At 24.2% G+C, this 20,544-nt stretch overlaps 3 protein-coding genes across 6 annotated transcripts; 2 read left to right on the top strand and 1 right to left on the bottom strand.

Annotated features, from left to right (window-relative positions):
* Positions 1-2,292: 2,292 nt before the first annotated feature.
* Positions 2,293-4,248, top strand: LOC129617076 (alcohol dehydrogenase [acceptor]-like). The gene is made up of 3 exons (XM_055532498.1): positions 2,293-2,476; positions 2,542-2,893; positions 2,943-4,248. Exons 1-3 carry the CDS (start codon positions 2,293-2,295, stop codon positions 4,174-4,176), a joined length of 1,770 nt encoding a protein of 589 aa, XP_055388473.1. The 3' UTR covers positions 4,177-4,248.
* On the bottom strand, positions 4,222-6,745 carry LOC129617673 (uncharacterized). The gene is made up of 7 exons (XM_055532790.1): positions 6,418-6,745; positions 5,642-6,231; positions 5,395-5,572; positions 5,154-5,324; positions 4,904-5,059; positions 4,590-4,850; positions 4,222-4,532 (listed from the first exon to the last, which is right to left on the bottom strand). Exons 1-7 carry the CDS (start codon positions 6,518-6,520, stop codon positions 4,327-4,329), a joined length of 1,665 nt encoding a protein of 554 aa, XP_055388765.1. The 5' UTR covers positions 6,521-6,745; the 3' UTR covers positions 4,222-4,326.
* Positions 6,746-8,016: 1,271 nt separating this feature from the next.
* Positions 8,017-13,294, top strand: LOC129617484 (ATP-dependent RNA helicase p62). Of its 4 annotated transcripts, XM_055532683.1 has the most exons (6): positions 8,017-8,085; positions 8,249-8,416; positions 8,830-9,873; positions 9,937-10,175; positions 12,194-12,372; positions 12,455-13,294. In XM_055532683.1, coding segments are annotated over exons 2-6 (1,722 nt in total). In that variant the 5' UTR covers positions 8,017-8,085; positions 8,249-8,414; the 3' UTR covers positions 12,713-13,294. The 4 variants fall into 4 exon arrangements, with proteins under 4 accessions (XP_055388658.1, XP_055388669.1, XP_055388662.1 ...); XM_055532682.1 differs by lacking the exon at positions 8,017-8,085 and having other exon boundaries at positions 8,104-8,416; XM_055532694.1 differs by lacking the exons at positions 8,017-8,085; positions 12,455-13,294 and having other exon boundaries at positions 8,099-8,416; positions 10,719-12,331.
* Positions 13,295-20,544: the final 7,250 nt, after the last annotated feature.

Below are 20,544 nucleotides of genomic sequence, written 5' to 3'. Positions count from 1 at the left end.
AGTACATTATTGGTAAAAGTATAATTACAATATCCTTATATTTTATTTTAATCCGTATATATGCCCCCATATATATATATATATATTTAACTATGTTTGGTTGTATATACTTTGCATATCATATTTAAAATTACATATATATATATATATGTAAATTATTTGCAATCAAAATAAAAGCAAAAGGATATAAGATTATAAACAATTTGTAATATAATGTTTGGTGACATAATATTGATAACTAATCGATGTATTTGAATATAATCATCAGCGTAATATTATAGAAGTACATGAGTGTATGTTTGTATTATACGAGTAACAATGTGAAATCAAATCAAATAAAAACAAATTAAAGGTAAAATAATCTAATCAGCAAACACACACTTACATATGCACATAATGTTTACTATACGTAAGTATATTCATACATTGTATTGACATACGTATGTAGCTAGTTGTGATATTTTATCAAAAGGATTTTGTTATATTTTTGTATTATACATTTAAAATGATGATGCCTTTTATTTTAGTAAAATTAAATAACATGTTATATTATACATATATACTCGTATTACAATATTATAAATAAACAACATTTATATAATATTATACATAATAATACATATAAGTAGGTAGGAAAGTACATAATACTTAAATTTTGGCAAATGAGAATTCAATAAATTGACTGAAAGTATTTGAATATAATTTGAAACTAAGAAATGTGTTATTAGTTATTGAAAAATAAAAAGATCTGTTATCGTAAGCTTATTATGCATATTAATTTTTATTTTATTTTTTAATAAATTTTATATTTAATTTTTTTTCTAAGTTTTGATATTTGAATGGTTTTTATTTCCTGAAACCAATTAATAACGTTAAAGTACATATACAAATAATGTATTTAACTATGTTTGGTTGTATATACTTTGCATATCATATTTAAAATTACCCTTCTTTGTGAAACCATTCTCTTATAAATACATATCGCATATTTCCAACAATAATCTATAGGTATTCAAATATCAACGTGACCAATCTGAGCTCTGATATTAAACTATATTCTATGTTTTTTTAACTATAACCATATCCTATGTTATTTCTATGTTTATTTAACGTCAGTCCACAAGGCGTTGGATACAACATCCGAAGGATCCACGTAATTTCGAAATCAATTATTTTTTCCACTGATCTAATACCAAATTTTTTTTCCACTGAATAAATTTCTTCTTGATGACGTCACATTTTTCAATATCAAAATTATCTGACAAGCTTTGTAATTTATTAGGCTATGTGTATATCATAACTGTTAAATTTTCTGACACAATTTAATTGTCGCACAAAAAAAAAAGTACTTAATTTCTTTTCTGAAGATTTCTTTAAACTGTCAATTTGTTGTTTAATTTGACAGTTGCAATATTTGAATTAAAATTATTAGATATCCACCTCAATTGTTTTAAAATTTTTAATTTGGAATTATTATAGTTAGAACAAAAACAAAGTTTAATTTAAAAAAATTTATATTTATTTAAATTGTTATTTATGTTTTATTTATGTTTTTTTTTTTTTTATTTATCTTTTGAAATTATAATATAATGATAGTTTTTCTCGCAATTTTTATTTTCAAGTTAAAAACGATGTCTATCATCTAATTGTCATCGCATATTGCAGCGACAAATATTTAATTTGCCAATAAATAGGGAAATATAATTTGGTTTACTTAAATCAAAGGGTTAAATAATATTCTGACATTTCGTGCGATTGTTACTGTAGAAGTGTCACAGTAATGTGAACAGCTTATAAAATTTAAAGATCAATCTTACTTGTCTCAATAGAAAATTTTTAGCCATTTGAATACAGTTACTCTAAATGCGGATGTATTGTTATTATTAATAACATCCTGGAAATATATTATGACAGTTTATTCATATTATGACACGTATTTTGTTTGTGATAAAAATTTCGCTGCTTATTTCATTTCATATTTAATATTTTAATATTCATATTAAAATTTTAATTAATTAAAATACTGCAAAGCTTTTGAAAAATTTAAAGAATTCAGAGAAATATTTAGTACATTAGTTTATATTATTTTCTCGATTATACTTTAAAGTGTCAACATAAAAAATATATTTTCACAATAAGATTAAGGAATTCATAGAACATTCACAATAAACATATAGAAATGTCATTTAATTGTTTACAATATCCATATTGAAAACAAAAACATAAATTTTTATTAAATGTTATCAAGTGGTATTTGTATCTTTAATTTCTACCTTTACAAATTTAAAAGATATGCAACGATCTCTTTGGATATTAATAACATTAGGAACAATATTTTATATTGCTCCTGAGTTTTTTATAAGTTTAGGCATTGTAATATTTGAGCTGTTTCTAATTCTGGAAGAATGTTTATATGATATTATTTATGCATTTGTTGAGCCGCGGGCGGAAATTACATCTTATGATTACATTATTGGTAAACATTTGTAAAATATTCAACAGTTTCTGATTTCTAAATTTTTTTAAAAATTTAAAGTTTAGTCGGCGCGGGAACTGCCGGTAGTTTAATTGCAGCTAATTTATCAAGATATTTGAATTGCACTGTTCTTGTACTAGAAGCAGGACCATACCCATCTATATTTCATAATGTACCTGCTTTGACGCCATTGTTCCATGGGTCACAATACGATTGGCAATTTAAAACTGAACCACAATTGAAATCTTGCGGAATAATGGAAAATAATCAGTGTAAATATCCAGTTGGAAAAGGTTTTGGTGGATCAAGTTTGATTAACAATATGATATGGCATCGTGGAATAGATGTAGATTACCATGGATGGTTTAGTAATTCAACTGAATATAATTATAAAAAAGAAATAGAACCTTTGTTTTTGTAAGTTTACAATTTTGTTAAAAACCTTTTTAAATCTGTAATATTTTAGTAATTTAGAATTGGAACTCAAACCCCAACCATTAAGATACGTTACAAAGTTAGGTAGACTATTGGCAAATTTAAGTAATTCGATGGAGATAAATTTTTTTCAACCTTATGTCCTTCAAAAAACAGGGAAAAGATATACTACATACACTTATGCTAAGGAAAAATCTAATTTCAATACAAAATTCATTGCTAAAGCAATGGTTCAAAAATTAAATTTCGACATAAATAATAATAACCTTCGGGTAAGTGGAATAGAATTTGAAAAAAATAAAAAAAAATACAAGGTAGCGGCAAGAAAAGCAGTAATATTAAGTGCTGGAACAATCGGATCACCCATAATTTTGCTTAAATCTGGCATAGGTTCATGTAGAGAACTAAAAGAGCTTAATATAAAATGCTTAAAAGACTTACCATCGGTTGGAAAAAATTTGCAAGATCATGTTGCTACTGGAATGAGTTTATTTCAGTTTAATGAATCATTAAACATGAATGTTATAAGCCTGTTAAAGCCACAAAGCATTTATCATTTTATACATCCTTTTAATTCAGGCAATGGACCCCTTACAACAACAGGATGTGAACTTTTAGGTTTTTCTGATGATAAAAAAATAGGATATATGTTTATGCCAGTTGATGTTACTTCAGACAACGGGGTAAAATTAAGACATGCTATGAATATTAGAGATTCAGTATGGAATAATTACTTTAAAAAATTATCAAATATTCAAACAGTTTCGATTATTCCTATTTTACTCCATCCAAAAAGTAAGGGCTGGGTAAAATTAAGTAAAATAAATTCAAAATATGTACCTTCAATAGATCCTCAATATTTAACGGAAGAAACAGATTTTATAGATTTACTTAACGGACTTCAATTAATGCGGAAATCAATCTTGGAAATTCAAAAGGCAAATGTAAATTTAAAATATATTGAAGAAAAATTTCCTGGTTGCCAAAACCACACAAATGAAGATACTTATTGGAAATGTTATTTAAAACAAATGAGTTTTGGTATTTATCATCCTATTGGAACATGTAAAATGGGGTACGATAGTTCAAGTGTTGTTGATTATGATTTTAAAGTAAATAATATAGAAGGACTTTTCATAGTTGATGCTTCAATAATGCCGAATCTACCCAGTGGAAATCCAAATGCTGCCGTAGCCTTGTTAGCCCAAAAATTTTTGAATATTCATACAAAAAATTTTACATTAGATAAAAAGTCATCACATTAATATTGGGTTGCTATATTACATTCAGACTGAGTATATAAAAAATTAAAAGATATATATACATATTTTATTTTTAATTAACTGACTTGTTTTATTTAAAAAGAAAATACAATTTTTTTTCGTAGAAACTATATGTTATACAATTTTAGGATTTTATAATCGAATATTTGATATATTCGGTTTTGGCGATTCAAAAACTTCATCACTACCAATCATAGATGACCTCTCATCATGACCTCTCAACAGTGGTTCTTCTTCCTCAGTTAACCCTCGTCTCCTTTCGAAAATATGTATTTTATTCTGTCTTAATATGAAACCCAAAAATATAGCACCTACTATAAGTACTATAATATAAATATCTGAAATATAAATTTTTTTTAACATAATAATCAAATTAAAAAATTCATTAATTTTACCAGTTTTAGTAGAAGGCGGATATCCATTTATATATTTACTATCAGTATTTCCCATTTGATAAAAATGTTTCAACGGTATATAAATCAAATTGCTTTTGGACAGAAATTGAACGCCTACTAACATAAAATATCCGCCAATAATAACGTTTAAAATTAACCATAAAACTCGAAGTAATGGAATCATCATGAAAAGACAGGAAGACAAGGCAAATAAAAATATTATCCAGTATAAAGTTGTATTACTTTCAATTGCATTCCCCTCTAAATGTTCACATGTGTAAAAATATAAAAATTTATTTTACTCATTTACTTACCGAATATATAAACTGCGTTTATAGTAAAAATCAAACTAAATAGAATCATTGATGCAGGATATAAAATATAAGTTATTTGAAACCAGAAAGAAGAAATTGTAACAAATATTAAAGTAAGAGCAATTCCGCCAGTAATGACAAGTGCAATTTTCGCTTCTAAAAATATTAGTTAATTTAAAAAGTTCTGTAATTCTTAAAAATATGTACATATATATATATATATATATATATATATATATATAATTTTAACCTATTGAAAGATCATAGTTTGCGATTAATTTATAAGTGTAAAAAGCCCCGAGAGAAAATAAATTTACCACTGCATCAATAAACATTGTGACAGTCTCAAAACTTAAGAAGGTTTTAACAAATCCAACGACAAGTAAAATTGATGACAACACTTTTAAAGCATTATCGTTAACTTGAAAAATAAAGAAGTTATTTTTCAATATATTTAATTGCTGCATTATAAAACTGATAATTTAGCTTACAAATAAAGAAACATCCTTCCTCCCATAGAAAAGGATTGCAAAAATATGTAACTGCTGGTACATATGCAGCCGGAGTACCATCTGAATCGCGAACTATTGTATTAAAAACCATACCAGTACCAGGAACTTGCATGTATATTCTACGATTTGCTGGACCTTTGTTACTTTTCTTAAAAGCCTTAAATAATTTTAATTTGGAAAAAAATTTAATTTGTAACAAAATAGATATTGTCAAAATTATACTCACTCTAAATGCTACTTTGGTTATATTAGATGGTAACAAAAATCTTTTTATACCATTAAAATAAGTTTTATTTGTAAAATCACCTTTCGGTAGGTAATAATAATATCCAGTATAACTTAAAGCAGCACTTGGTTCCGATGTATTTGAGCATAATTTTTGCTTAGGATCTTTTTTAATTGACATTGCTGCCGATGGAGTATCAACTTGAATTATATCTTTAAGTGATGTTAATTTTAAAATTGGTGATTCCGATATTTCTCCTTCTATATTGCAGCCACCAGAAACAGGTGAACTGGAATTATATGTGGTTACAGCTATAGCGTAATCAATGTCAAACTTATTCGGGTTTTGAATGTAGAAGAGTTGACTTTCAAATGCCACAATCCCCAAATTTTGACCAAGTTGTAATTTCTGCAATTTTATAAGTTTTATGTTGTACGCATACGAATGAACTTGGAAAATAGCATAGCCAAAATTTTCAGCTTTTTTAATATTCAAGTTAACTACCACGGTTTCCAGATTTTTAATTGTATATGTTTCAAAAAATATATTTTCTACACCGGTTATATTTATAACTATTTGGGATTTGTTTCCTAAAAAAACATAAAATAGATAAGAAGGCATAATATTCAATAATACACATATGTACATTGTATACTATGTATGCATATATATATATAGTATAATTAATATAGAAATATTAAAAATCAGACAAATTAACTGCCAACAAAAATTAATATTAATTATTATGTTTTAAGACATACCATATAGGTACCTACCTTCTAAGTTCTTGTAAACTTTTTCATTAACAACTTGAAGGCTCATATTAACCACAACCAGAAAATTAAATATAATTAGCACCAACGTTCTGTTTTTTACCATTTTTTGCTCTAAATGAAAAGCATTGATATAAATAAAATTACATTAAAATTTTTACCCCGAAGCGAAGCAATATTTGATATACTGTATTGATTGTTAGTAATTGCTTATTTGTTTCAGATATTTTAATCTTTTAATGCGCTTAAAACGAAACATAAATTTGCAAAATTATTATCGATATCGATACCGACAGCCGATTCCAATTTCCAATACAACCAAACAATTGCAAGTTGCATTGCACTCTGCACATCGTATTTTTTTATTTTTCTTTTCAGCATCTTCTTTTTCTTTGTTTTTATCTTTTTTTTCGTTTTTTAAATTCGATAGGTACGGTTCAGTTTTTCAAAAAGAATACTAAGTATAAAAAAAAATTCAGAAACGATCGTGAATGAATGCGCGTTCTAGCATCGCATTATTCGCATTACGCATACACACGTTTTAAAGCGGAATGCTCTGCGCACAAATTATTCGCCATTCTACTTTGTTTGCTTTGAAAGCTTCGACTTTTGAAAGGAAGAATGAAAAAAGAAAACAAAAAATTCAAGAGAATTTTCAACATTTTGTCTCTCTAAATTTTCTTTTTAAATAAAAGTATTTTTTGACTATTAATATTTTTGAATTTTTTGAACTTTTGTAAAATGGAAGAAAATTGATATTGAGAGTTACTATTTTATCTGCCTCTAAGGTGCTGTTTACATATATAATAAAATCTAAGGTAAAATCCAAAATAAAATCTAATGACTATTTGAATATCAGATTGAAACTATCTGATGACGGTCAGAATTTACTTTAAATTATAGATATTAATAGAAAATTATAACCAAAATAAAAGCCAACTTATCGCTGTTCCAAATTTCCACTTGTACAATTTGTTACATTTTCAACATAGCGCTTTGAACAATAATAACAACAATTATTTATTTTGGACTGCTACAGTAGTTGTCAAATTTTCATTGAATTATTTTATATCATTAAGTTATTTCTAAACCACCTTAAAAGCCTTATTATTCTAAAATAATCGAATTATTTTGAGCCCGTAATTTTCTTATGCTCATATGAAAAGTGCAATAAATGTTTTATATGGTTTTGTTTTCGCAATTTTCTAATATTAATTGAGAATACTACAAACAATTTTAAAAGAAGAAAATTAAACGAGCTTTTTTGCCAAAAAAAGTAAACGAGCTTTAGACAGACCATTTACATAGTCAAATTATTCGAAAGAATATTTGTGTAATACGAGTACTTACAATTGTTTAGCACTTTTGAAAGCTTTTAATTTTTAGTAATATTTTTATTTTTTAGTGAAACCATGCAACTTTCTTGCCATTAATTGTAATTACATCGTTTCAACTAGCAATTTGGCATTTCTTAAAACTAAATACCATTACACAAACTTCCTTAATAATAGCTTGTTTATGTAAACGAATCGTGCAGTGGCATTGATTTGAAATTTAACTTATACAGAAATCTTTATGCTTAAAAAAAATTATTATATGGCAACAATTTTCATGTTACGAGCATTCTTTTAAAAATTAGTAAAGTTTTTCTTTTACGTCGTCCAAAGTTAGGTAAGAAGTCACATTTTTCAATTTATTTTATTTTTAGAAGACATTTAAATATTTATATTTTTAAAATATTTCAAAAATATTTTTAGTTTTACTAGATTAAAATAAAATATTTAAAAATGTTTAAAATTATTACAACTAGTTTACCCAAATTTTTTAAATTAAGCAATTTCAGCACAAATTTGCTTAAACCAAAGTTAGTGGTCGGCCATTACAATTTTTGTAAAAACTACAGGATATTGTCATCAGAAAGATATTCAAGTATCTTATTAAATTTTAAAAAGTTAAAAGGCGATAAAGTTTCGTATTTAACAAGTTTAAACGAAGAAAATATGTAAGTAAATTTTTTCTTTAAATTAAAAAATTAAATGGCGTCGTAATATATACTTTAAAAATATAGTCACATACATAGATATATAATTACATATGTTTGTATGGTTTGAACATACATGTATGCATACACATAATTATATATATTTGCTGTACATATAATTTAGGTACATACACACACGCTTGAGTAACATAACTTTATTTTTATACATATACATATTGCTATTATGTTGTATATGCATACTGACGTAGGTAACCACACTTTCATTTTTAAATTATGAAGTTTTTATATTTCTCTAGATCTAAAATGTATGCTATATATTTGGAAGCCTATTAATTTATTTGTATTCAAACTTTTTTTGGTATTATAAATTGATTGTACTAAGACTTTAATACTAATTTACATACTAATTTAAGGCCACCACATTGGGAGTCTAAAAATAATCGTGGAGGAAACGGAAATGGTGGGGGAAAAGATAAAGGACGTGGAGTAAAATCTGGTCGAATTGAAAAAAATCGTGTGAATGGAGATCGTAGGGGAGGAGGAAATGGAATGGGTAATAAAAAAGGAAAATTTCAATTGGGTAGTGGTGATGCTGACTTACCGTCAGTTGACTGGTCCAATGAAAGTTTGGAACCATTCCAAAAGAATTTCTATAAGGAACGTCCAAGAGTTAGAAATCGATCCCCGTATGAAGTTGAAAAATACAGAAGACAAAATGAAATTACTGTAAGAGGAGCAGCTCCAAATCCTATTGAAAATTTTGATGAATGTGATATGCCAGATTATTGCTCAAATGAAATCAGACGTCAAGGTTTTAAAGCACCAACACCAATTCAAGCTCAATCTTGGCCAATCGCTATGAGTGGTTTCAATTTGGTTGGTATTGCTAAAACTGGCTCGGGAAAAACACTTGGTTATATATTGCCAGCTGTTGTTCACATTAACAGTCAAAAACCGTTAAAAAGAGGTGATGGCCCAATTGCATTAGTTTTAGCTCCAACTAGAGAATTAGCGCAACAAATAAAGGAGGTTGCTACTGATTTTGGATCGTCGACCTATGTTCGCAACACATGCCTTTTTGGTGGAGCACCACGTGGTGGACAAGCTCGGGACTTGGAACGTGGAGTTGAAATCGTTATAGCAACACCGGGTCGTTTAATTGACTTCTTATCACAGGGTAAAACGAATTTGAGGCGTTGTACATATTTAGTACTTGATGAAGCTGATCGTATGCTTGATATGGGTTTCGAACCACAAATTCGTAAGATTTTAAACCAAATTCGACCAGATCGTCAAACTCTTATGTGGAGCGCTACTTGGCCACGTGAAGTACAACAATTGGCAGAAGACTTTTTAGGAGATTACATCCAAATTAATATTGGTTCATTGGAATTATCTGCAAACCACAACATAAAACAGTATGTTGATGTTTGCCATGAACATGATAAACAAGAAAAGTAATTTTGAATTGAGTTGATATAATTTTGTGTGAATAATACATTTGCAATTTTAATTCTTAGATTGAAAGCTTTGTTGGCTAATATATACGACGAATCTGAGCAACCAGGAAAAGTTATAATTTTTGTTGAAACAAAACGTCGTGTTGATAGTTTAGCAAAGTTTATAAGAAGTTTTGGTGTCCGATGTGGAGCTATACATGGTGATAAATCACAGTCAGAACGTGATTTTGTATTAAGAGAATTTCGTTCTGGCGTTTGTAACATTTTAGTAGCTACAGATGTAGCTGCTAGAGGACTGGGTAAGACAAACTTTTGTTACTTGAATATACTAATTATATGAATCCAAAACTTTCACTTAAAGTTAAGCGGCGTAGTAGCAAAAGTATTTTGAATGAGAGTATCTAGACTGAGTTCCATTATATATATATTTATTTTAATTCATACAATTTTATTGAAATTTAATATAATATAAATTTTTTAATTTTACTATATAAACTAATTGATATGCAGGTTAGATTTTTCTACACCTATTTATTTTGAACCAACGTATTATTTTTACAAGTATGATTTTTCGGAATTCATGAGCAAACTAAAGGCATACCACCTTGTATTTATTTTTTTTATTTAGCTATTCAATTTTTAGAAAATTTTTATGTAGCATCCAGTTAAAAAATATATAACTTTAATTTTAAAGCAATTAATTACACTTAACATTTTAATCAGTCTAGAATCTTATTTTCTATTTTCTCCTTAAAACCTGAATTTATGAAATTTTCCTTATCATTAATTCCCTTCAATTCAACATCCCAAGTATTCAATTCTTCGCTCATAAAAAATTACAGAGGCCGATTGATAAAATGGTGGGGATAAAATTAAATATTTCAGCTTTACAAAATGTGTTGAATAATCACTGTGAAATTTGTTTCTGCATTTGACTTCAAATAATTTGAGCGGTAATTTGGAGACGATACAATAATGGATTATTATCAGATTAATAACAGTTTGATGTCTATGATAGTATTATATCATGGTATATGGATGAAATAGAAAACTGCAAGGAAACTAAATAAAAAGGGAGCCGTGAGTATTATCAATATCCCTATCTGTCATCAAGTGGGCCTCTGATGAAATTATTGATTATAATAATTAAAACAAAATACATATTGATACAACAAAGCGATCGCAACCAAAAATGACAAGTTTTATAACTCACATAATGTTATGCAGGTAGAATACAAATAAAATCGGATCTGATCGCATATGCGTCTTCGTGAAATGGAATAAAATTCTAAAAATCTATTTTTAAACGAGGACGTTAAGTGATCTGAATTGATTTTGAAAAATATTTTGGGAGTTCGTATAATTTAGCGAACACCTATTTTTGAACTGAGATGTGTAACCAGTTTTCTCAACTAGTGTGTTCTTTATGGAACCCTGAAAAAGTAGGATGCCAAATATTTCAAATAACGTCGATAATTCGATTCTTCTATATAGTTTAATAAAAAAATTACGTAAATTAATTAAAATTGTACATCGCATCCTCTCAACTTAATGAAAATAAAATTTTATAAGCAAAATAAAGATGATATGTTATACGGTCCAACATTACATTAAATTGTAATAAAACGGTATGTAGTACACATTAAAATCAGAAATTTATTTAAATTATATAACATGAAAAAAAAATCCACATATATAATTTAAAGTAATCAAAAAAGGGATATCCATTTGAATTTAAATGAATGGAAACTAAAAAATGAAAAATTTACATCAAATCGGAAATTTAGATCTACTTAATTAAATTAATATTTTTAATTGAATATGGAGGTAAACAAACGTGATAATAGAACGCGTTATGAAAAAGAAAATTTTGGACCTAAATTAAGCATACATCTTACATCTAATTTAGAATAAATCTCAAAAACTTATAAAGGACACATTAAAAAGGAAATGAACAAGCACATCATCAGCAAAACGTAGATAAAGAAATGAACGACGTTCAAAGTGTTAAAAATGTCATTTTTAAAGACGATTGTTTAATGTTATGCTACTATTGCTGCATATAAATATATATGTATATATATATATATATAAAAACAATATTAAAAGTGGATGGTTAGTATTAAAAGATTGCTGGTTTATATAAATTAGTGCTTTTAGTATAATATTTACCTATATGTTATATTATGTATGTACAACTAATTTAAAAATTAGTATTAAATTTAAAAAAAAAAATACTACAAAATGATTTTTCTTAAATCACAATAAAAAAAAAATCAAAAAAACAAACAAAAAAAATCACTAAAACGAAAAACAGATGTCGATGGTATAAAACATGTGGTCAACTTTGATTATCCACAATCATCTGAGGATTATGTACATAGAATTGGTAGAACTGGAAGGTCTGAACAAACCGGAAAATCATATACATTCATTACGAAAAATAATTCAAAACAGACGAGAGCATTACTACAAGTATTACGGGAAGCAAATCAAGTAAGAAATTAAGGAATTTAATTTGTTTTTTTTTTTTTCATAAAAAATTCGAAATATAAAAAATTTTTTTTTTATTTTTCAGGATATTAATCCTGCGTTGGAAGATCTTGCTAGAAATACGCGAGGTGGAGATTTCAGTAATAACTTCCGCAGATATGGTACAGGATTGAAAAAAGGCTCAATTAATAGCGGTAATTTCAATGATAGAAATCGTTCTAATGATAGAAATGGCCGTGACGGTGGTGGTTTTAGAAATGATCATAACCGAAACAATGGTGGAATGAACAATAATGGCGGATTTAATAACAACAGACAAAATAGGCATATCAAATATGATTAAATCAAATTATTGTTTAAAATAACAATAATAATATAAATTAATTTAATTTAAAATAGTTTTAATTTTTTCTACAATGTCTATTTCATATAATTTAATAGAGTCTCAAAAAAAAAAAAAACAAAAGCTAAGAAAAAAATAAATGAATTTTAAAATATAACTTTTTCAATGTATGTATTTAAATAATTAAATACTATCTAAAAAAATTAAAGAACAAAATATTTGAACTTGAAATATTAATCTATCACATTCCTTAAATACATATTTTAAAAAATTTTAAACGAAAAAAGAGAAAGTATAGTTTTGTTTTTATACGTTAAACACAATTTTAATATTATGTGAATTTTCTTTTTTTTTTTTTCGTTTTTATTAAATGACAATTATTGTAAATTTTTCTTTAAAATTTTTCATAAAATTTTTAAATTTAATTCATAACTTAATTAACTTTCATAATTATGTAACTTACGTTTTATAATTCATAAAGCTAAAAATTATACAAACAGTAACGTAAGAGAATCCAAAGTGTAAGTTCAAAATGTAATAATTAAATAAATTTATGTAGAAATATATCTTGATAAAAATTTATTATTTGTTAATTTATTTTTACACTAAAAAATTCAAAACTAAACAAAATGTATCAGAAAAAAAAAATTACCATCAGAAAAACCGTTCTCCTTCATATTGCGAAAAATGAAAACTGAGGTTATTCTAAATTATAAAAAATTGAAATTTTTCGGAAATTCAGACATGCATTCAAAACTCGTAACATATCTTAAAATATTTCGTTCAAAGAAACAAATTTGGTGACACTATTAAAAGGAAATAAGCGTAATATTGTGCTTGACAATAACATCAGTCATATCTGACATACAAGAACAAATAGACCCAATTTAATAATTTCTCAAGTGTTAACCAACACAATTGGCTTCATAATGTAATAAATTTCATTGGTACTAGAGACTTCAATGCTTTTCCGGAATCACAAATAAAAGGTTTTTCATACCCTCCTGTGTTGTTTCAAAATTTGGATGAAAATTTAATTAAAAACAAAAAAAGAAACGGTTATCATATCATGAAGGTAACTATCATTGAATCTTAACGCTGTTTCATCCAGTGTTCCCACTCAATAAAAAGAAAATGTATCCAATTTCGAGAAAAAAATGTATCCAAAATGTATCCAGCCTCCTAAAGTAGAATTATTATACTAAACGATAAAGTATATTCCACTAGACGTAGACGTGAAAGTTTAAGGGGTTTCAGGTTATAGTCTTAGTTTAAATGTATAAATATCACGTTTTATAAAACCATGCCGAAATGTCGTTAAAAGTTCTTCTGTAAAATATGAAAATTAAAAAGATCAGGGTACTTATATGTATGTATATGAACAAAAAATTTTTTCATGGTTGATAATGTCGCATTACCGCACAGAGATTTTATATTAAAGTTTCCTGATATTCCATTATTATACAATTCAAGCTAGTTTGAAATATATTTGTGATATAATTGAATTGTTACCATATTAACACCGAGACTTACACTGTGTGTACTGTACGTCATAAAGAGGTTACTGAAGATTTTGATAATTATGAGATAATTTTGATGATGAAATGAGATAATTAGTAATAACAATTAGACCGTCCGTCTTTCAATTGCTCATAAAATTAATTACGTTCGTACTCTCTTAAAAATCTTTCTTAAAATAAAATTATTATTATAAATTTATAGCATAGAAATTCTATGCCATGTGGAAATTTAATAAATGGAATATTGTTACAGGAGCTATTTGGGAATATGTAGTTCGTATTTTTATTGAAATTAAATTTTCTTATACATATTTATTGTAATACAAAAAATAAAATATTTCAAGAAAATCAAATAAATGTTTTTATTACAAATTACACTTTACATAATAAATTCTAAAGCAATCTTTTAATTAAAATGGGCTTTGTTTTTTCTTAATTATATATTTATATTATATATATTATATATATATATATATATATATATGTATATATGTTATGTATTATAATATATATATATATATATATACATAATATATATATATATAAAATATATATAATATATTTATATATATATATATTTATATATTAATATATATATATATTTTATATATACACATGTGTGTTTTAGCAAATTTTCTTTTAATTATTTCTTAGTATATATATATGTATATATATATATATAATATGTATATTATATTAACATTTGTATATTTTATATTATATTAAGTTTTGTAGGTATAAATTTGATTGTTATCTGTTTAAATATTTTTAATTTTTATGTGTTTCATTTGTATAGGATTAACCTGAATTTGTTGTTTGTTTTTTTATTTATTTTAAAATGTATTTTAATGGTACATATTATATTATGCATAATATATATACAATAAATTTAAAAATATTATTTAATTATAATATTATAGTAGATGATCATGGAAAAAAAAAATTATAAAAATATTTTATGTAGCTATATATACATTTTGTTTTTCTTTTTAAAAATTTTATTCATAATAAAAAATATCTCTGAGTTTTATAAATAAAATAATATTATATTTTAAATCTAAAATTTTGGCTTAGATTTTGAATTTGCTACAAATATAAGAAGCTGATCGTCTATATCGCTATTTCACTCGGACGTGAGAAGAAATGAGTAACTATTATTTATTTATATAATGTAATTTTCGAGTGACAAAAATTATTCCGTATTGTGGAATGTATATTACGTGTATTCTGTATTGAGTGTGTTTTTCTAAAATGTATACAAAATTTATTTACTTTGTTATTCAAATTAAGACGTTTATTCGATAATTTGAGAAAAAATTCCAAAAATTCAAATGACAAAATGAGTAATCTTATTTCAAATCTAACTAATAGAAAGTAAATAAAGCGCGTGAGTAAAAAAGCAAGATATACGATTAGGCTGTAAATATAGAACTTCAATTTTCAATTCAGATTTAAAAATATTACAATTTTAGTGAAATTCAAAGATATTTGAAATATGAATAAAAAAAAAAAAATAAAATAAAATATTTACTTGTTATAATCATACAGTTAGAAAAATTTTTTTAAGTATACATATATATTTTTTTTAATTCATTTTCTGACCTACAAATTGGCAGTACATAATAAAATATTTTTTATTTTTAAGAATTTTTTTTTTTTTTAAATTATAAAGAACACAAATAATTTATATATTAATTAGAATGTAAAATTTTAAATTTAAATAATATAATAATTTTATTTTTATTAAATGCTGCATTATTTTTGTTTTTGTATAAACTATAAATTAACTTTAGACAATATTTGTTTTAAATATATTATATTGTATACATCGAATATAGTTAGCTCAAATATTTTCACTCGAATATAATATACTTTGAATATTTTCAACCGAAAATCTCGGGTCCATACTATTATATACTCATAATTCGATTTGTGTAAAACAATTTTCATATTCGGAAAAATGGTAAAGTAACATTAATTAATTAGTATGGTACGATCTTTCTATTTCTGAAAAAATGAAAATTGTTTCATGAAAATCGAATTATATAATATATTATAGTAAAGTAATTGAGAAAATTAAATTGATGTTAGATTTGGGTAAATGGATTAATGGATTTGAGTTTATTTGAAATTTATATTTTATATTTTAAGTAGTGAGAAACCTGTCGATTTGCAATAAATTTTGATTAGCCTATATGTTGGATATATATATATATATATATATATATATATATATATATATATATATAGGATATTAATTATTTTGTCAAAAACAGATAGAATGTTGGAGAACAATTGCGTGATTCAACAGGCATTATTAAATTAAGTTAAGATATATATAGAAACAAGCTGATTTTTGGTAAATTGGATCAGTTTTAGGGCTACATATGTTATAGATAATAAATTTAAATAAAAAAAAAAGTTTTAAAATAATGATGTTCAATTACAAATCTAACTAATAGATTAATTTGACTAGTTTCTAAACTAATTTTAATTTTTTTTTTTTTGAAATATTTAAAAAAATTTCTTTATATAGGTATATATAAAAATTTTTCAATTTAAAATGGTCTATTTTGATCTATTACTTTACTATAGTTGTTCTGAAACTATAGGTATAGTTTATATTTCAAATTCGTTTACAAATTATGTAAATGTAATTAAAAAAGAATTCTAATGTTCAAAATTTAACATAATCTAGATTACAATAATAGTATTAGTGAAATCTGTTATATTGCAGTACATTTTAATATGTAGTACATTTTAGTTGAAAATCATATTAATATACCGTTTTATTATTATTAGTATTTTGAAGTAATCTGGTTATACTAAATTATAATTTAAGTATTTTATTTAAATCCTATTGTCTAAAGTTAATTAAAAAAATTATTATTCGAAAATAATTATATAAGCATAAAGATTAAAATTTTTTAAAAATTTTTTGTTTGGAAAATATTTACTTTTGTATAAAACAAAGTATAATTAAGTAAAAAAAAAACAAAAATAATTAAAATTATTTTACAGTTTTAGATTTTTTTAATAATAATTATTTAAAAATTTTACAAATATTTTAAAAAACAATATCGAATATTTTTTTTTTTTTAAGAAATTTTCACCATTTTACTTAATGTCTAGACAAAGAAAGCTTTTATTAAAATTAAAAAATACAAAAACAAAAAAAATTTATTTTTTATTCTTATTATATAAAATTGAAGTAAAGAAAGTTCACTTTTTTAATTGGAAAAACACATGAATTTGAATAAAAATTTTCATTATACCAAAATTTGAAAATAATTAGGCATATACATACACTATTTTTAGTTTAACATAACATTTAAGTTCTGAAACCTAACAATATAGTGATTATACTTGCTAACACTGATTTACCTTTACCATATTACCTAATTTTTGGAACTTGAACAATTGAACCTTGTAATTTACAGTTCTTTTGTCATTAATAAAAAAAAAATATGCTAATTGTACGATTTCATATTCTCGCCGATTTCATAGTCTCATTTTGTTAAATTTCAAATTTGGCATTGGGATTTTTTACTAATTTTTTGAATTAAAATTAAAATTATTTGGAAACGCAAATCTATAATAAATTAAATTTGATTTAATAAACGTTAAGATTTTTGTTTCAAGATTACAAGGTTAATTCCAAATTTATTAGTTTCCATTTTATTATTCATTAATAAAGAAAAAGTGAACTAGCTTAACTTTCAAAATAAGTAGGAGGCTAATTTTAATATAACATTTTTTTTTTTTAATTTAATTTATTTTTTTTTTTATTAATTTTATTTTATTTAATTTTTTTTTTAACAAAAATATTAACAAAAAACATTGAACAGAAATGAATTGTACTATATTAAAAATAATTAAAAAAAAAAAAATCAACAATAATTAAATAAAATTAATGAAAACAAATAAGTTTTTTTTTTTTTTTTATTATTTTTCGAAAATGCGAGTAGGTATTTATTTATAATGTCATATATAACTATATAATTTATTATATAGAAATTTTTTTTTTTAAATTTATTAATTATTATTTTAATTTTCAGTTTTTATTTGAATTTAAATTGAAAATATAATTTTTTTTTAATTATTTCAATTACTAAACTATTTCAATAAATATTTAAATCTAAAAACTGCGCAGGAATTAAAAGATCGAAAAAAGGCGGCTTTAGCAAACAAAAATAATAATTATAAACTCAATACTTTAATGCAAGAGTCGGTTTTGTGTGTTATGGGCAAATATTGCAGTATGTGAGTATGTGTATGGGTTATTCGAATTTCTTGCATTAACTAATTACAAGAAGAAATGAAATTTTCAACTAATTTCATTGATTGTTTTGTCTTGTTCAATAAAAAAATTTGGTTTGGAATTTTATATACCTATATATCTGTAGTTCTTGAAATTATTTTTGAAAAATAAAATTTTCCAAATTTTAATAGTCGCACTCGAATAATTTTTTTCTGATAAGCAGAATGACAGACCGCATTTTGAAGTTCAATTGGCCGTACTTTGCCGAATGACAGTTTTAATGTATATCTCTAAGTTGCACTGAAACAAAAATTAGAGTGAACTTTTATGCTCTTATTAAAATTTGAATTGGTTTTAGTGATTTTCATTTGTAATTCAAAATTACTACTCTAGCGCTTTTTCTATTTTTTGTTACCACACACATTTAAGGGTTAAAATTTTTTTTTACTTTCGTTTTTGCTATTCAATTCCATAGTTCTAAAACTAATTACATAACTGGTTTTAGAATATAAAAACAATTTTTGTGTTGCCATTGTTGACATGTGTTATTTTGAATTTATTGCAAAAAGAAATAAAATAAAAAAATTAAAAATATTTATTTAACCTTTGTACTAATATTAATTTTTAAATATTTGTAAATTGAACTGAACTGAAACAAATTATGAGGGCTTATTTTTTCATTTGGTAAATAAAGTAGCGTAAATTATAAAATATTTTTACTTTTATATACTTGTGTTAATTAAAACCGAAAATTTATTATATAAAAAATATTTTCAATAATATATTTTTATTTTAAGTACAAAAGAAAATATTTAATTAAATGCAAAATTTACAACATTTACAACATTAAAAATCAAAAGAAAAAAAACAGAGTTGAACATTTTATTTAATTTTTAATGTAATTTATGATTTTTTTTTTTTAAAAAGACAGTATAGGGTTAAAATATTATTAGATTGTAAATAAAATTTTTTATTTTAATTTGATGTAGAATTTTGTATTTCTTTTTTTTTTTTAAATAATTTACTAAAAGTAAATTTCATATATTAAATACGACATTGTTCAGTTTTACATGAGGTAATTTTGTTTTTTGTTCCACATGTATGTATGTATGCATGTCATAGTTCAAAAAATCCTTAAATTAAAAGATTTAATTGAATATCAATAATTATACACTAAGTTCTTGAGATACGAAATCTTCTGATACATCTTCTAATACGACATTTCGAGTTACGACATGATACAAATTTAGACCATTTTTATTCGGCTTGCGACATTTTTCCTGATACGACATTAAAAATTTAAAATTAATTTTTTTTTTTTGACAGATTTTACTGTCCGAATTAGTTATAAGAATATTACCGAATTTAGTTATAAGACAAGGCTAAAGCACATATTTCAATAATAAACTTTGTCTAGTTGAATATACTAGTCAGTTCAGTACGAATTGAAGTTATATATAACAACTGTAATCATATATTTTTTTTTCCTCCTCAAATGACAATTCGAGTTACGACATAAATTTCTGGTACTAAAAATGTCGTATCTCAAGGACTTAATGATTATGGAAATAGATATCGGGTAATTTTTTTTTTGAATCTAAATATACTAAATTGGTTATATATATAAATATATAAATAATAAGTGATATAGAAAACAAAGAAATCTCTTTAAAAAGACATTGTTATAAGAAAGCGACATATAGATCAAATTATCGTGCAAAAATTTACAATATAAAATGTTTTTAATTATTTTAAAATATTCTTGATTTTAATTTAGAATTAATTTTGTTCTATTCAATTATAATTTCTGAATGTAAACGGTAAATATACAATAATACGGCATTATGGAATTCAGGAGTCTTACTATTCGGAAAAACGGATAGTGCCAATTACAGTTTGTATCGTACGATATTTCTATTTCTGAAAAAATGAAAATCTTTTTATGAAAATCGAATTAAATAGTAAGGTCCCAGTGTCTATTAATAGACAAGTATGTATATGAACGTCTGTTAATGTTAAAAGAAAAACAAATTATTTCCAATTTGTTCAAA

Source organism: Condylostylus longicornis, unplaced genomic scaffold (genome assembly GCF_029603195.1).
Source record: "Condylostylus longicornis isolate FDR11 unplaced genomic scaffold, ASM2960319v2 ptg000006l, whole genome shotgun sequence".
In the NCBI taxonomy this organism is placed as follows: domain Eukaryota; kingdom Metazoa; phylum Arthropoda; class Insecta; order Diptera; family Dolichopodidae; genus Condylostylus; species Condylostylus longicornis.
The sequence above is the reverse complement of the archived record's forward strand: the minus strand, read 5'-3'. Positions and strand labels throughout refer to the sequence as shown.

What these genes read in the sequence shown, in the direction of transcription:
- LOC129617076 (XM_055532498.1), top strand. Translation starts at nt 2,293, where the DNA reads ATGCAACGATCTCTTTGGATATTAATAACATTAGGAACAATATTTTAT. An exon ending in ATCTTATGATTACATTATTG is followed by an intron (nt 2,477 to 2,541) that starts GTAAACATTTGT and finishes TTTAAAGTTTAG; the next exon opens with TCGGCGCGGGAACTGCCGGT. An exon ending in GAAATAGAACCTTTGTTTTT is followed by an intron (nt 2,894 to 2,942) that starts GTAAGTTTACAA and finishes GTAATATTTTAG; the next exon opens with TAATTTAGAATTGGAACTCA.
- LOC129617673 (XM_055532790.1), bottom strand. Translation starts at nt 6,520, where the DNA reads ATGGTAAAAAACAGAACGTTGGTGCTAATTATATTTAATTTTCTGGTT. An exon ending in TAACCAAAGTAGCATTTAGA is followed by an intron (nt 5,573 to 5,641) that starts GTGAGTATAATT and finishes AAATTATTTAAG; the next exon opens with GCTTTTAAGAAAAGTAACAA. An exon ending in AAACGCAGTTTATATATTCG is followed by an intron (nt 4,851 to 4,903) that starts GTAAGTAAATGA and finishes GTGAACATTTAG; the next exon opens with AGGGGAATGCAATTGAAAGT.
- LOC129617484 (XM_055532682.1), top strand. Translation starts at nt 8,202, where the DNA reads ATGTTTAAAATTATTACAACTAGTTTACCCAAATTTTTTAAATTAAGC. An exon ending in GAACATGATAAACAAGAAAA is followed by an intron (nt 9,874 to 9,936) that starts GTAATTTTGAAT and finishes TTTAATTCTTAG; the next exon opens with ATTGAAAGCTTTGTTGGCTA. An exon ending in TGTAGCTGCTAGAGGACTGG is followed by an intron (nt 10,176 to 12,193) that starts GTAAGACAAACT and finishes AACGAAAAACAG; the next exon opens with ATGTCGATGGTATAAAACAT.